Genomic DNA, 16717 nt, shown 5'->3' with positions numbered 1-16717 from the left:
TATGGAATTTTGATCATTTTGGTCCTCCGTCAACATTTTCGTTAAAAACTAACGGTCAACGGCCGATTTTTGACTAAAACAATGGGTTGGGTCGGGTCGGGTTTGGGTTACACGTTAAGAAAAAAAATAATTATTTTTTATTAATTAAAAAATTATAAAACTTTAATTTTTAGTTATTTTTGTTGATTAAAAATATTATAACGACTAAAACATGATGTTATTATACGATTTAAACATGATGTTATTATACGATTTAAAAATTACCAAATTAAAATAATCATTTTTTAATCAAAACAATAAAATTAAAGTATACTAATATTAAATCTATATAATAAAATTAAATAATTAAAAAATTATTTTTAATAAAATCTAAGCATAATATTTTCTTCAAATTCATGAAAAAATTAATTAAAAATACTATACTTTAATTTTATTAATTAAAAAATATTAATTAATTTTTTAAGAATATTATGCTTAGATTTTAACGAAAATATTATGCTTAGATTTTAAGAAAATATTATTTTTTTCTTAACGTGTAACCCAAACACGACCCGACCCAACCCATTGTTTTAGTCAAAAATCGGCCGTTGACCGTTAGTTTTTAACGAAAATATTGACGGAGGACCAAAATGATCAAAATTCCATATGTGCATGACCAAAATGATCAAATGTCCATATGTGCAGGACCAAAAAATCCAAAAGATAATGTTGACCGTTAGTTTTTAACGGAAATATTGACGGAGGACCAAAATGATCAAATGTCCATATGTGCAGGACCAAAAAATCCAAAAGATAATGTTTAGGACCAAAATCATAAAATGACTATATGTTCAGGACCAATTTTGGCCTTTTCTCTTTTCTTTATTCTTAGGTTAGGCCAACTAAGATTAGTTGTAGAACCTTCTATCGGGATTTGGTTGGACAGCCCATCACTAGCTACATGTTAGATTGCATTAACTTATTGCTTATGTGATGTTGTCGAGGTGACTGTTCCTCCACCAATTTATTTAATTAATTCCAGCCCATTTATTTGACATATACCTCAAAATTTAGGTGAGAGAGAGAGAGAGAGATGGCCGCCATGAATTCAAAACACGGTGAGTTGAGAGTGTTGATGTTTCCATGGTTGGCTCATGGCCATGTTTTTCCCTTTCTTGAACTAGCAAAAGGCCTTGTCAAGAAACACTTCCATGTCTACTTGTGCTCCACATCCATCAACCTCGACTCCGTCAGAAACAGTCTCAACAACGACAACGATGGTCATATCCCGATCGAGCTAGTCGAACTTCCTCTCCCATCCCTTCCTGACCTCCCTCCACACTACCACACCACCAAGAACATCCCACCCCACCTCATGCCCACCCTCATGAAGGCCTTCCAGATGTCAGCTCCGGCCTTCTCCGGCATCATCGCTGACGTCAAGCCCGACTTGCTCATCTACGACGGCTTCCAGCCCTGGGCAGCCAGGGCTGCGGCAGCCCAGGGCATCCCGCCCGTCCTCTTCTGCACTTCTGGCTCCACCTCGCTCGCCTTCTTCCACCACCACCACACTCATAAGAGCTGGGACACCTTCCCTTCCGACGCCATACGGTTGAAAGAGCACGAGAAGAGGGCCATGATCGCCATCAAAGTCGAGAATGTTGATGATGGAGACTTCATCTTCGGCATCTTCAAACTCTCTTGTGAGATAGTCTTGATCAAGAGCTACAGAGCGTTTGAGGGGAAGTACATGGACTATCTGTCTAGTTTATGCGAGAGAAAGCTCGTCCCAACCGGTCCCTTGATCGCGCATGGCGACGACGAAGGTGTTGATGATCAAGACCTCGAGATGATGAGATGGCTCGGTGAGAGAGAGGAAGGCTCAACTCTCTACATCTCATTTGGGAGTGAGAATTATGTGTCAAAGGAGCAGATGGTGGAGATAGCAAAAGGGTTGGAGGTAAGTGGTGTTAACTTCATATGGGTTGCTCGGTCTCCGGTGGGGGATGACGCAGCCGTGCCGGAGGGGAGGAGGGAGAAGGGGGTGGTGGTGAGGGGGTGGGCGCCGCAGGCCGCCATCTTGGGGCATCGGAGTGTGGGAGGGTTCATGACACATTGCGGGTGGAGCTCGGTGACGGAGAGCGTGTACTACGGTGTTCCGATGGTGGCGGTGGCGTTCAAGGCGGATCAGCCGGTGAATGCGAGGCTGGCGGTGGAGGCCGGCATCGGGGTGGAGGTGGAGAGGGGTGAGGATGGGGGGTTTGATGGGGAAGGGGTGGCGAGGGCTATTAATGAGGTGTTTGTGGAGGGGAGAGAAGGGTTTAGGAGGAGAGTGGGGGAGTTGAGGGAGAAGATGAAGGTGGAGGAGGAGGAAGCCATGAATCAAGTGGTGGAGGAGCTTTCCAGAATATCGAATAAGGGAAGGAGACAGTATACAAAGGATTAATTTGTGACGTTATACAAAGAATATTCGTCCCTTTTTTAGTGGTTTGAGATACAAACTGGTCACCATTACCTTTTTTAATCCTATATTGCTTCGCTTTTATAATGTTAATTTTATTTCAGCTGCAGTTATTAATGAATTGAATTCCTACCATTATCAATTAACACGACACTTTTTAATTGAAATTTTTACAAGAGACTTATTCCTATTCAAAAAGGAAATTTTTAGCTGCCTCACCTTCTTCAAATCTTTGCTCTTCTTCAAGAAACTGATGAGTTTTTTTGCATGAAATAAGTGCTGCCTTGCTTCTTCAAATCGTTGTGGATTTTCACCAATTGTAGCTACATTTTCAATAATTTGCCTTAGATAATGAGTTATATTTCTTTTTCTTTATCGATTTTCTCATTAAAATAATCACAATTCAACAGACTACGATGCCGGCAACATTTTGGGTGTTCAGACTTGGCACTACTTTTTTTGTCAATTAGATTCGAAATATTTCGTAAATGTAACTTCATAGTCAAAATACCAGTGAAATCTCCCTACGCAAAAACAATGGAATCATTGGAGAGGAAGCTGTGGTGATAAGAAATATGGATATGTTAGCAAATCCACTATTCTTATAAACATGTGGAGGTGAGGGGCAAATGTTAGGAAATAATTTTTAGTCTTGAGTGACACAGCTAGGGGAATACTATGCTGAGGGGTAGGCTCCGAAGAGATAACAACTGTAAGTGAGAATCGATATATGGGCCTTGCTCATTTCATGGGCCCAAAACAACTCATTTTCACCCCAAATTCATTAAAACCTTGTGCCACAAACAAGGGTCTTTTCGGTACACGAATTGGAATTGAATACTACCACACAAATAATAATTACATCAATTTTTTATCAGCAAAAAAATGGAACAACTTATACGTCAATACAGCAATAGCTAACCACCATCATACTACCACACAATCAATAATTACATCAATCTGGTATTGAAAAATAACTATTCAGCATATCTATATATATAGTGGTATCGAGGAAAAAAAGAAAGAACCAACATTGATATATGAAGAGAAAGATGAAATTTAAACAGAAAGATGGGGAGAAATTTGGATCATTGCCTGATCATAATCAATCGATCATTAGAGATGAAGCGGGGGCGCATCGCGGTTTGAGAGATATCGAGAGAGAGGAGAGGGGCTAGGGCACGCGAAGAGAGAGAGGGAGAAAGGGGAGAAATGATCTAATTTTCTCCTTTTTTATATGACCCGTTTTGTATTTTAACCCGGAAAAAGATCCGCGCTTTTTATAAAATTTGACCTGCTTTACGTGGAATTGAATTAGCATTCTTTTGTTGAGATATGGAATTGAAGCTGTGGATTTAAAAAGTGTGGAATTGGAATTCAATTTCAATTCTAGGTATTTTTATATTGCCGAACAACGGAATTGGAATTGCAACCCCCGAATTTCGTGATGCCGAACGCACCCTAATAGAAGTTTCGTCCTATTGCCAAATCTCTAACATGGAATTGAATGAACAACCCAAAAACACAAAGACGACCTTAACTTCTTGAATAAACCAAACCTCTTCACTCTACATATTATAGAGCTAAGAAATTTTCAGAACTACACCTACTATCACATAATATAATATACTTTCTTCATCAGCCATTAATTGTCTCATTTTATCATTTCCGTTCGTCCGTGAATAATTATCTCATTTATTGTTTACTACCTCTTCGTCTCACTATAAACGAGTTACTTTTCATTTTGGAAAGTTCCATCTAGGGATGTCAATTGGGCCAGTCCACCGAGTTTCTGATCAACTCTACTCGGCTTGTGGTCGGGTGCAGGTTAATTGGGTTTAAATTTTATCAGATTAAAAATTTCCAATCATACCCTTAAGCATTTGGATTTCGGACTAGCTTAGGAGGCTAATCGGGTTCAAAGCAAATAATTAAACAATATAAATTATATAATAAAAGAAAATTTTGAAATATTAAACCATTAAAATTCCAAAATTAAAAGCATATCACTGTAATTTGAAACCGCTATAGGCACATTATGCTATCCATATACTATAACGAATCGGTTATCATTAGACAATTTGTAAACTGTTTCAGTGAATATTGCATATTTGCATAACTTGGTGTAGTAATTGCATAATTTAGGATGCACAATATAGTTATTGATATTTTGAAAGAAATTTTTTTATCTCAACTTATTTTAAGTAAGTTTAAATTTAAATTAAATTTACTTAAATTAATGCATGGGTTTGAATTTTGGGCTATTTTTTGGGGGGCTTGTTGAATTTTGCGATGGGCTAGACTAATTTAACTAGCATTAAATGCTTCTAAGTTTATAAACAAAATTTCCACTAAAAATAGTTTACTGTGCAAAACATACGGTCCAATTTCGATAATATATTAGTAGTCATTAATAACCAAATTAGTTATTACTACTAAATTAAATATTTTTTAACTTATGTATATAAATATTATTACCAGAGAAATAATTTAATTGATCTATATAAACCCAGTGTTAATTATTGAAATTTTCCATCATCTCGTACTTACATAATTTTGTAACTGAGGTGATTCATAGAGTAATGTTTGCCTGCGAATTGACATGTATAGAAAACTTAAGTTATTCATCTAAAACAATACTTATGTTATTTTATTTTTATACCTCATGTCTATTATTTTTATAATAATGTCATTTTTTTTTATCACCGTGGGTCATTTTTTCACATGAAATGTATCAATAACAGTGAAAATATTATACTACTAGTATTATTTTGTTGAGAACCTACTGATATTTCATAGGTTTTCCAATTAACACTACACTAAATTTTTATAGAACCAAAAGTAATTAAGAAGGTAAAAATAAAATTAAAGTGCTAAAAAATGCCATATACCTATATATTTTTCTTTTAAAAGTTGATTATTCTGGAAATATTTTTAATTATGGAAATAATCATATAGTAAACTATACCTTTCACAAGACAGATTCGTTTGTTTCCTTTTCTTTTCTCATATGATGGATTAGGTAAACCATAATTAGCTTAAAAGTTGTGTTTTCTGTTGAGTTTACGTTAAGTTTGACTTTGGAATTCTGGTATTGAAAAAGAAAGGGAAGCTTTGGAAATAAAGTTCATATTTTATTTACTCTTTCATAAATTACTAAACTATCTAACATGATATATTATGTGTGAATAATGTTGCACATTTAGATCTCTTTCAATTGTTTGGTTGAAATATACGGACAGCTTATAATGATTATATCAACTTTTGTCAATTACACATGAACTATGTTTGAATTTAAATAATTTTGAATGAATATATTGTCCCCACATTTTGAATGTGTCATTGTCAAGACTAATCTTGGATGTTGGGTTGCTATCACCATATCTTAAATTTAAATTCCAAATGACAAAATCTCCCCCATTTTTAAAAGATGTAACCCAACATTAGTATTATATCCATAAATTAGTTTATAATACTCCCTCCGTCCCGCACTACTTGCACTTATTTCCTTTCTGGGCGTCCCAAGTTATTTGCACTCTTTCCATTTTTAGTAAAAATTATCACCTACAGCCGCAATTGTTGACTTTGCTATACACTCATTCCTTAATCTCCGTGCCGAAAAGGAAATGTGCGAGTAGTCCGGGACGGAGGGAGTATTACACAAGATAGAACTAAATTAGTTTATAGATACGAAAATAAATTAGGTTATCCTATAAAAATTACTACTCCCTTTATCGCATTGAGTCACATTTGGTGTGGACACAAGTTTTAAGAAATGTAAAAAATAGTGAGCTGAAAAAGTTAATAGAATATGAGACCCACTTTTTTTATATCGATTTTATAATAAAATGTGAGTGGAGTGAGTTAGTAGAATATGAGACATACTTACCATTTATAGTAAAAGTAAAATGTGACTCTTATTAAGGAACATACAAAAATGACAAAATATGATTTTTATTGTGGGACAGTGGGAGTATTTTATTCTACAACTTAATGTGCATGAAGTCCTATATATTTTTCAATAGTGACAACAAGGCCTTTGAATGAAGCATATATGTTTTGTATGATATTCAAATCAATATTATATCTAAAGTCTATAATATAGGTGGATGATCAAAGTATAATTAATATTAAGTGTATAACTAGAGAACAAATCTAAGCAATTAGATCAAAGCGATCTAGTTCACTATATGGGCGTTTTAGTTCACAATATAAATTTGAAAACAAGAAGTGAACCAAAACACCATTATAGTGGAGAATTTAGTTCACTGTAATGATGTTTTGGTTCACTCCTTCATGTAATGAACTAAATCGCTCTTATAGTGAACTAAATTCGTGTATCTAGTTATATTAAGTAGTGATTTCCCTAGATCACTACTCGTATAATCTATATATAAAATAAAGGTACATCTTCTTATATATATGATCCACCATATTCAATAAGTTACTAGTATCGTATGCTACTCCATAGTCCATATTCTATAATGTGGAGTTTTCTGTAAAAGATGTTATTTTCACTCACAAATAATTAATTTCCAGATGTTGTTTTCACTTGTCAAATTTGTTAGGTTACTGTTACTTTTTTTTACGATTCACTTGCCCGCTTTATACATTTCTTTTTTATTTAATTATGCCCTTCTTTCTCATTCAAAATGAAAGTGATTTTAATGTTTCTTTGAAATAGAAATTACAAATTATTATTATTTAGTTTGTGTAGTAGGTGATCTTGACCTGAAAATGATATAAATAATTTATTATCTACATTCATAACACAACGACACACACTATAGCTTATCACCCACAATTTATTTAGTATATAATTTGATTAAATATGTTTTGATGCAATTATCATCTATTTTCTGTCTTTTATTCACCCACTAAAACACAATCTATGATTTAAATGCAACAAAAACTATAAAAATACTATATTTTCCCCAAAATCAAAATGTTTTATAATACCTTGGAAAAAAACATTACTTGTTTGACTTGGAAGTTTGCAAGAAAAAACTGTTTCATTTTCTGTCCAAGCCTAAAACCAACCAAGCACACGCTTTCTGTCTCTAATAAGCAATTATAGCATTATATTGTATTCGAGAAAAAATGTGAGCAAATTGGTCACTCACAACTCAGTAGCGCAGATCTGCTGTTTGATCATTTGCCCCACTCGCACTAAACACTAAAAAACTAATCTTTTTCCTCTTTCATTTCCTGACCAAAGTAGAAAGTGGGATTTCAACTGCGAAGCTTAATTTCTTGATCCTTTTGATTAATCCACAAGAAAAGGGCAGCAGGAAAGGAAAAAAAAGTAAGGCGCACAAATATCCATTTGCTAATAGTTTCTACTGTTGTATGATTGTATTTTGCTTTTTGTAGGTATGCTATCGCAGCTTGTTCATTTTTGACTTGCTTGATTTGTTGTATTTCAATTATTGCTATGATTCTGCTCCCCCGAGTGGTAAAGCTACGGTTTTTCTTTCCCATTTAGTACAAGATTGTATATTTCTTCCTTAATTCGATGTGGAATGCACATTTGATTGGTTGCTATTGAATACTTCAGGTGCTGCAGTGAGTAAGATTGATCTGATTTGGGAGTTCAGAAATTTGTATGCTGTAAAGATTTGATTTTTATTTGAAGGGTGGTTATATTCTGGTGGGTTTTGGATGTTGTGCAAGAGTGTAGTATGTGGTGAGAAATGAGGTTTTGGATTATTGAGAAATGGGGTGTGTTTTTGGGAAACAGATCCAGTCGAGGCCACCCAGTGGCGATCTTGTAGTTGAGAGGGAGAGAGAGAAAGATGAGGCCGTGCTATCAGGGAGGAGAGAGAAAGTAGTGGTTGGTTCAGTTAGTAAATCTGAGGAGGGAGGTGGTGGTGGAGGAGGGCGTGGTGAAATTCAGAATGGGGGCCAAAAGGAGGAGGTGGAGCGGAAGGATGAGAATGCACGACGGCCAAGAAGTGGGAGGAGAAGGTCGAGGCCAAATCCGAGGCTGAGTAATCCTCCTAAGAACATCCATGGAGAGCAAGTAGCTGCCGGGTGGCCATCTTGGCTCTCTGCTGTGGCCGGGGAGGCTATCAATGGATGGACACCTCGTCGTGCTGATTCATTTGAAAAGATTGATAAGGCAAGAAGTTGCTGGTTTAGTTCCTTTGTTTTCCCTAAGTTGTTGCATTACCTAATTCTTTTGTATGCTTTGTTGTGTTTGTGGTTATGTTTAGATTGGACAAGGTACTTATAGTAATGTGTATAAAGCTAGAGACAGCATAACGGGGAAGATTGTTGCGTTAAAGAAGGTTAGATTCGATAACTTGGAACCGGAGAGCGTGAGGTTCATGGCAAGGGAGATATTGATCTTGCGCCGCTTGGATCATCCCAATGTCGTGAAGTTGCTAGGTTTGGTGACATCACGGATGTCGTGTAGTTTGTACCTCGTGTTTGACTACATGGAGCATGATTTGGCAGGCCTTGCATCGAGCCCTGGGGTCAAGTTTACTGAGCCTCAGGTTGGGTTCATCTCATCTACGTGTTTCGTATCCTTTTTGCAGCTCGCTTCAAAAAAGTTCCTCTTACAATCTGAATGAAATGACAGGTCAAATGCTACATGCATCAGTTAATATCTGGCCTCGAACACTGCCATGGCCGCCATGTGTTGCACCGTGATATCAAGGGGTCAAATCTCCTCATTGATGATGCAGGGGTGCTTAAGATTGCTGATTTCGGATTGGCTTCCACCTATGACCCTAATAGCAAGCAGCTAATGACTAGTCGTGTGGTCACCCTTTGGTATAGGCCACCGGAGCTGCTTCTTGGTGCCACTGAGTATGGTGTAGGTGTGGACTTGTGGAGCGCGGGTTGCATTCTGGCCGAGCTATTCGCTGGGAAGCCTATCATGACTGGAAGAACCGAGGTATAGTTTCTGTCATCTTTTATTATTGATCTTCTAACACGTCTGGTCAATGACAATGATGATATTAGGCTTCATAATCTAGGTGTTTCAGATACAATCTTTGTTATTTGAGGTTCTCATCGAACAAGTTCGTCTAGCCACTTCCTAGCCTCACCTCACTGTGCACGGTAGAGTAGGATTGGTTAAAAGGCCCGTTGTTTATATTTTTTTTCTAACGGTACTAGACTTTCGAGTAATGGCTGATTTACAAAGCTTATCTTGGTCTAGGCTTCCTCATGTTTGAGGCAAAACTCGTGAATTTGCGTTAGAAATTTTTGTTTCGGACGCTGGTTTACAGCCGTAACTGAATCCAATTGGTGGTGCTTAGGTGGAACAGCTGCACAGAATTTTCAAGCTATGTGGCTCTCCATCCGAAGAGTACTGGAAAAAGGCGAAGCTTCCTCACGCGACCATATTCAAGCCCCAACACTCGTATAAAAGATGCATAAACGAGACGTTTAAGGACTTCCCACCATCAGCATTGTCTCTGATCGGCACTCTCCTTGCAATTGATCCGAGCGAACGTCAAACTGCTACAGCGGCACTAGAGAGCGAAGTAAGCCTTCTTTCGTATCCGATATATTACATGTGCATCAAAATTCGTAAGAATACACGGTTTTAAAATGAGGTTGAGCTCATACAGGGTTTTGTCTTTATCATTTTACCTGTCATAGTTCTTCACAACCGAGCCATATGCGTGTGATCCTTCCAGCCTCCCGAAGTATCCACCAAGTAAGGAGATGGACGCCAAGCGTCGAGATGAAGAAGCACGAAGGTTTGTGGAATAGTTTCTTTGACTATGTATCTTCACTTACCTTAACCTCCATCAGATTCAAGATTTTACATGAATCTATGTGGTTGTAGGCTGAGAGCTGCTGGTAAACCCCAAAATGACACTGGCAAGAAGGCTCGTCCCCGAGGAAACCGAGCAATGCCTGCTCCTGAAGCCAACGCTGAGCTACAAACCAACATCGATGTACGCCTTTATATTCTCATTTCATGTTTGTCGCCTTCATATGACTTCACTTGCTTGCCCTCTCGATATATGCTCATTTTTCCTGCCCACGACAAAACAGAGACGGCGCCTGATCAGCCACGCAAACGCAAAGAGCAAAAGCGAAAAGTTCCCTCCTCCACACCAGGATGGAGGGCTTGGTTTCCCTCTGGGCTCGTCTCATCACATCGACCCAGCCTTTGATCCTCCTGACGTACCATTCTCTTCCATGAACTTCTCCTATGCCAAAGACCCGATCCAGACCTGGTCGGGCCCGCTGGCAAACCCTTCCTCGTTTGGAGCTCCACGGAGAAAATCTAAGCCATCGAAGAAGGATCACCGTAAAGATAAGAGCTCCACCCGAAGCAACGAGATAGACACGGTAACATAGCATTGTTTTTATACTTGATCAACACATGGAGGTACCGGTGCTGCAAATTTGTGTGCTGTGTCTGAGCCAAGAAACATTGAACTGTTTCAAGAGGCAACGAAATCTTCTAGTCGCGATGGTGTTTTCGACTGCTTTTGGGATCAGTAGAGCTTTTCTTCTCGTATGTTAACACAACATTTTGGCCTCGTTAAGGTTTAATATCACTCTCTCAAACCCTTTCCGTGGCTTGGTTTTCGATTGTTTGGGGCAATCTCGTGACTGAAAAGTTATGGGTTCGGTTCCCACCAACACCTTCTATATCGAGCTAATCAGAGCGTGCTCACGAGTAACGACCGTCGATTGGTTGCTATAGGAAAACACCAATGCTAGATGTTGTGTTGCATTGGTATATACCCAAAAGGTATTTATTTATTTTTCTCTGGATATCAGAAATCTTGCTGTTTTAGTGATTTTTCTGTAGTGTTGTTTCTATGTAGCTTTAATTTTGTTTTTTAGTTAACCAGGATGCTGAAAAAATTCAATGAAATAATTTACTTTTAGTAATTATGCTGAATATTATAATCCCAATCCAACCCCGACAAAAGATGAGAAAGAAATGAAAAAATTGTCCTATTTAGAGTTACAGATTATTACATGCAGAGTAAGTAATACTAGTAGTATTATGATATGTGTCATTTTATTTTTATCACAATTTCTCGTGTGTGCAATTTGCAAAGTTAGATTTTGGGCCCATGGATTGTGCTGCTTATCAATTTTATATACTAGTATTACTAAATAAATATAAATATTAATAAGTATTGAGAGCATTGATTAATCGGCTAATGAGTGGGGCTGACATGTGACGCCCCAATTAATTTTTTTTATTTCAAAAATTAATTTAGAAATTAAATTTGATTATCTATTTTTCAGTGTTTGTTTCTTAAAGTATATTTTTTGTTGTTTTGGTAAAATATTAATTTTTTTTATTTATAAATTTCGGTTTTATTAAAGTAGTAGTAAATGGTTAAACAATCATCAATATAAATAATGTTAAGTGATCAAAATTTAACTGGCATTTACCATCACAGAAATGCTATAAATAAGAATAACTTGGGCATCTAAATATTTAATATCTAAAAATTATTCGGTGGATCGTGATCCTATCATGCCAATGCCCACGTGGATTAATTATATTTTGGACAAATAATGTTAAAAATTATGAAATTTGATCAAATTCTAATTTATTTTGTAATTTTTAAATGGCCAATGTATCATGACTTCAATTTCAAATTATCTCAGCATAAAATTCATCATGCTACGTTATTAAATTTATCAATGTAATTCGTACATGTATAAAAATTAAAGATATAATTGATTAAATGTATTAATGACGTCGTTTAAATAGTTGTATGTTTTGTTTGCATTGTTTGCAAAAAGGATACATAATTTTGCTCAAATTATAGACTATGGAACAGTTTAAAAAATGATAAATTATATAATACTATATAATTGGTCATTTTTTAAAATTCCATAATAAATCATAATTTAATCAAATTTCATTATTTTTTAACTATTTAACATTATACATTTTGATAGATTCAGCATGGACAGCTCACACTATAGTACAGAACCTTATCCACAGTTAATTGCAGCTCAGATTTTGAGGTTTGTGCAACATTTTATTTTAAAGACATGTACTACCAATTTCCATATTTTATAATGTATCTGTCTCAATAATATTAACCTCCTCAATATTGTACTGTCACAGAATCAAATTTTGTGGAAAGTGAGTCAGCAACTAGTCATCTTGCATATGGGCATTGCCACGTGTCAGGTCATTTTTTACCCAATTTAAATATAAAAATGGGTATTAAAATTATTAAATGTTTTTATCAGTACATGTCATCGGTGTCTCCACGTCTCTCTTATCCATAAAAATATCCTGTGATCCAAATTAATTGGGATTCTGCTTGGCGGAAAAGGGAAATTACAAAGATAAAATTACCAAACTATAAAATTAACAAAACTTATTTCCTCAAATCAAACCATTGGAGTACGTTTTTTTCCTCTTCAAATTATGAGTTTTACTAGTGAAAAAATATTTATATAGGATCGAGAATATATTTAAAATAATACTAGTAGTAGTAGTAGTAAAATTTAGAAAATAAAAACAAATTACTGTTTTGGTGGAAAAGATTATCAAATTAAAAATAATTACTAATAATTCTTTCTCATTGCATTTTTGATGTGGTCCAAAAATTTCTGTCGTTTTGTTTAATCAACCAAAATATATTCCATTAAAATTCTATAAAATCCAACTAATTAGTTTCTCACAATCTTCTTCATTTCATTCATTTTATTTTTTTTAATCTCAAATTCTCGATTCAAACTCGAGCCCTTTTCCCCCAATATTCGCCGATTCAAGTAGAGAATTTGAGACGAATTCAACCAGAAACTAAGTCGATTTCCTCGAAGAAGACCCTCAAAGATTTGGAATTCGATTCTTTTTTATCTGGATTCTATGCAAACATGGAGATTTCAGTGATTCGAAGCTCCCAGGTGAATTTGGGAAGAAGCTGTGATGCTGGGCTGTTTAGTTTCAGCAAGAATTTGGGTGCTGAAATCTGTAATTTGAAGAATAAATCGAAGGCGTGTTGCTTCGTTCAGAATCAAAGCTTGAAATTGCAGTGGAAATCTGCAGCGGGTTTCACTCTCAGAGCCTCTGCTTCTGCTCAAACTGCAGATGCTGTCAATTCTGAGAGAACTCCAATAATTTCAAGAACCAAGCTTGTAAGTTCTCTCTTTCGTGTTAAGGCACTTTTTTCTTGCGTATTTTCATTTTTGGGTTGATTTGAAGTGATGAGAAATGAAATTTTCTACTTTAGGTTTTGATACGTGTATGTGTTGATCTTTTGTTTTTTCATGGTTTTTAATTTGCAGAAATTATCTACTTAAGGTTGAAGTCTTGAAATCGATTAAATGTTTTGCATTGTTTAGAGAAGTGGTAAAATGAAAACAAATGTGTAATGTACTTTATTGATCGTGTCTGGAATGAATGAGAAATTTGGCATTAGGATCTATGTTAATTTTTGTGGTTGGTGCTAGAATTCTGTTGAATTATCTACTAAAGGATCCAAAATAAGGTTTGCAATGTTCTAAAATAAGAAAAAGATGAATCTGTTCTTGTACTATATAATGTAGAACCTGTTATATTCAATCGAAATTCTCCAAAAAAAAGTTGAAGTTACCTGCTTATAAACTCATCTAAAATCAATGTGTCTTCATCATACTTGTGTGTGGCATTGTCCTTGAGATATCTGACAAGCTTCCCGTTGGTATTGTGACTGGTAAGAATGTAACTGCTTATTAATATGTTCCAATCAATGGAATTTCTCCTTTAAAAGCTAAAAAATCAACATGACTTCATCAAACTTGTGTGTGGTGTTGTTCTTGATATTCCATGTGCTTCCCATCGGTTTTGAGATAAATAGAAATGTAAATGCTGTATTTACAAATTTGTAAAGATGGATACATGACAGGCTTTTTACCTTGGATTGCAGGTTGATGGGATCAAGTTATTCGTTGGTCTGCCTCTTGACACAGTCTCCAAGTCTAATAAGATAAGCCGTGCACGAGCAATTGCTGCAGGGCTGAAGGCTTTGAAAGTATTGGGTGTGAAGGGTGTTGAGCTCCCAATTTGGTGGGGAGTAGTTGAGAAGGAAGCTATGGGGAAATATGAATGGACAAGCTACCTTGCTGTTGTGGAAGTGGTACAAAAATTGGGCCTTGAGCTTCATGTCTCTCTCTGTTTCCATACTTCAGAAGAATGCAAGATTCGCCTTCCAGAATGGGTTTCTCGAATAGGTGAAGGCGATCCAGACATCTACTTTGCGGATAAGTCGGGACAGCAGTGCAGAGATTGTCTTTCATTTGCCGTGGATGATGTTCCTGTTTTAGATGGAAAAACTCCGGTCCAAGTGTACAGAGATTTTTGTGATAACTTCAAAGCTACCTTCTCGCCTTTCTTGGGTTCTACAATCACGGTAAGGCTCTCTTGCTTGATAGGATAAGGATGCGTCCTTTGAACTTACAGCTCTGCTTTTGCTGATTAAAAATGCTTTCATTTTGATCGAGTAAGAGAGACTCTCGTATAAGCTGGTCTTAGGGGTTATGTTTTTCGGACTGTCATGATCCGGATCCAAACACTATGAAACACCGATGTGCTATTGGATATGGACTTGAATCCGGATGTTTGACATGTCTGTACATCTTACTCGTCTAACCGTCTCACATAAGTTTTTGTGATGTTAGTCATTAAATTTGAACTAGCAAACACTATATTTTGCTGATTATAGTTGGTCCTTTCTTATATTCAACAGAGAGTATCGATCGGGCTCGGACCGGATGGCGAGCTTCGATATCCATCTCATCACCCGCTCGACAAAAGCAACCGGGGAGCCGGAGAATTCCAGTGTTATGACAGATACATGCTTAAAAATCTAAAGCAGCATGCTGAGACAAATGGAAGTCCTCTATGGGGTCTTGGTGGTCCCCACGACACCCCCAGCCACGACCGATCTCCGCTCTCCGAAGGCTTCTTCGCTGAAAACGGCGGATCTTGGGAGACACCCTACGGCGATTTCTTCCTCTCCTGGTATTCGAGTCAGCTGTTATCTCACGGTGACCGTATCTTGTCCCTCGCTTCTTCGACCTTCAAAGACGCCGGCATTGCCATGTCCGGTAAAGTTCCTCTCATCCACTCTTGGCACCTGACCCGCTCCCGCCCGGCTGAGCTCACGGCCGGGTTCTACAACGCTGCCAACCGGGATGGTTACGATGGTGTCGCTAGAATCTTCTCAAGAAACTCCTGCAGCATGATTCTCCCCGGGATGGACCTAGCCGATGAGCAACAGCCGGCTGAGATCCTGTCGAGCCCACAGTCGCTACTCAAGGAGATAACGTCTTCGTGCAGAAAGCATGGAGTGACGGTGTCCGGCCAGAATTCGTTGCCCTCAGGCCTCTCCGGGGGCTTTGATCAGATCAAGAAGACAGTACTGGACGCGAACACATTGGTGGACACGTTCACATACCAGAGAATGGGTGCTTCTTTCTTCTCACCGGAGCACTTTTCTCCGTTCGCACAGTTCGTCCGGATGACCAGCCGGTCTGAAGTTCAGACAACGTAGGGTGGTCTTAGTCTGTTGTAGGTTTGTTTCGCCTGCAAACTGCATATATATATATATATATACAGAGATAGTGATGATGCATTGATATTATAAGAGGCAAATTTGAAACTGTTATGCAGTGAGTGTTTTTTCCCCTTTTCTGCAAACATTTCGACCTCTTAAAATTATTAGAGGCCGTTTCTGTAAGTTGGAGCTCGAAGCGCGAGCTTACTATTTATGATGTCACCCCATACTATTTACGGCTCACCGAACTAGCAAACCCCAGCTACATTAATATCAACGCAATTATTCCTATGATTTATTTCGGTATTTTAGACTTTTGTACAATTATTTACAAAAAATGTCAAACATCTATTATTATTCGAAGAAAAAAAAAATGATAGGAGAGGATTCCATGTGGGCCCGCAAGTATTTTTAGTTCATACAAGTCTCAAGGAGAAATTAGTCAAGAGTGTAACTTAAACAAAGTAAAAAAAATTCATAAAATGATAAAAGGGTAGGGTTTCACTATCTCAAGACTCGTGCGCCATATGCACCCTTGCGCACGATCCATGCATCTAGCACGTTGTCCACCTCCTCTGCAATCCGTATGAGTTGCGACCGTGTGGGATGCTCTTCCCCAAAAGCATGGGCCATGCGAATCGCAACTAGGAGTATTACACATGGCAAGTGATAAAAAAAAATCAAGTTATATAGGAGTATGTTTGTTTGTGTATTTTTGGCCTCAAATACAAAATCATGATTAAAGAAAGGAGCCTTAGCTTCACTGAACGTGCCATAACAT

At 37.1% G+C, this 16717-nt stretch overlaps 3 protein-coding genes across 4 annotated transcripts; all 3 read left to right on the top strand.

Moving 5' to 3' along the window:
* The first annotated feature begins 1021 nt into the window (after positions 1–1021).
* LOC121771116 (UDP-glucosyltransferase 29-like) lies at positions 1022–2586 on the top strand. Its single transcript, XM_042167905.1, has one exon. It carries the CDS (start codon positions 1073–1075, stop codon positions 2423–2425), a length of 1353 nt encoding a protein of 450 aa, XP_042023839.1. The 5' UTR covers positions 1022–1072; the 3' UTR covers positions 2426–2586.
* Positions 2587–7461: 4875 nt separating this feature from the next.
* LOC121772305 (probable serine/threonine-protein kinase At1g54610) lies at positions 7462–11314 on the top strand. Of its 2 annotated transcripts, XM_042169344.1 has the most exons (9): positions 7462–7745; positions 7814–7895; positions 7998–8561; positions 8656–8940; positions 9027–9344; positions 9712–9939; positions 10058–10158; positions 10248–10359; positions 10460–11314. In XM_042169344.1, the coding sequence occupies exons 3-9, from the start codon at positions 8157–8159 to the stop codon at positions 10766–10768; spliced, it is 1758 nt and encodes a 585-aa protein (XP_042025278.1). In that variant the 5' UTR covers positions 7462–7745; positions 7814–7895; positions 7998–8156; the 3' UTR covers positions 10769–11314. The 2 variants fall into 2 exon arrangements, with proteins under 2 accessions (XP_042025278.1, XP_042025279.1); XM_042169345.1 differs by lacking the exon at positions 7814–7895.
* Positions 11315–13062: 1748 nt separating this feature from the next.
* Positions 13063–16047, top strand: LOC121769917 (inactive beta-amylase 9-like). Its single transcript, XM_042166700.1, has 3 exons — positions 13063–13537; positions 14308–14790; positions 15127–16047. The coding sequence occupies exons 1-3, from the start codon at positions 13277–13279 to the stop codon at positions 15931–15933; spliced, it is 1551 nt and encodes a 516-aa protein (XP_042022634.1). The 5' UTR covers positions 13063–13276; the 3' UTR covers positions 15934–16047.
* Positions 16048–16717: the final 670 nt, after the last annotated feature.

The sequence above is a fragment of the Salvia splendens genome, chromosome 16 (assembly GCF_004379255.2).
Source record: "Salvia splendens isolate huo1 chromosome 16, SspV2, whole genome shotgun sequence".
In the NCBI taxonomy this organism is placed as follows: Eukaryota; Viridiplantae; Streptophyta; class Magnoliopsida; order Lamiales; family Lamiaceae; genus Salvia; species Salvia splendens.
Note: the sequence above shows the minus strand (reverse complement) of the source record. Positions and strands in the feature narration are given on the sequence as shown.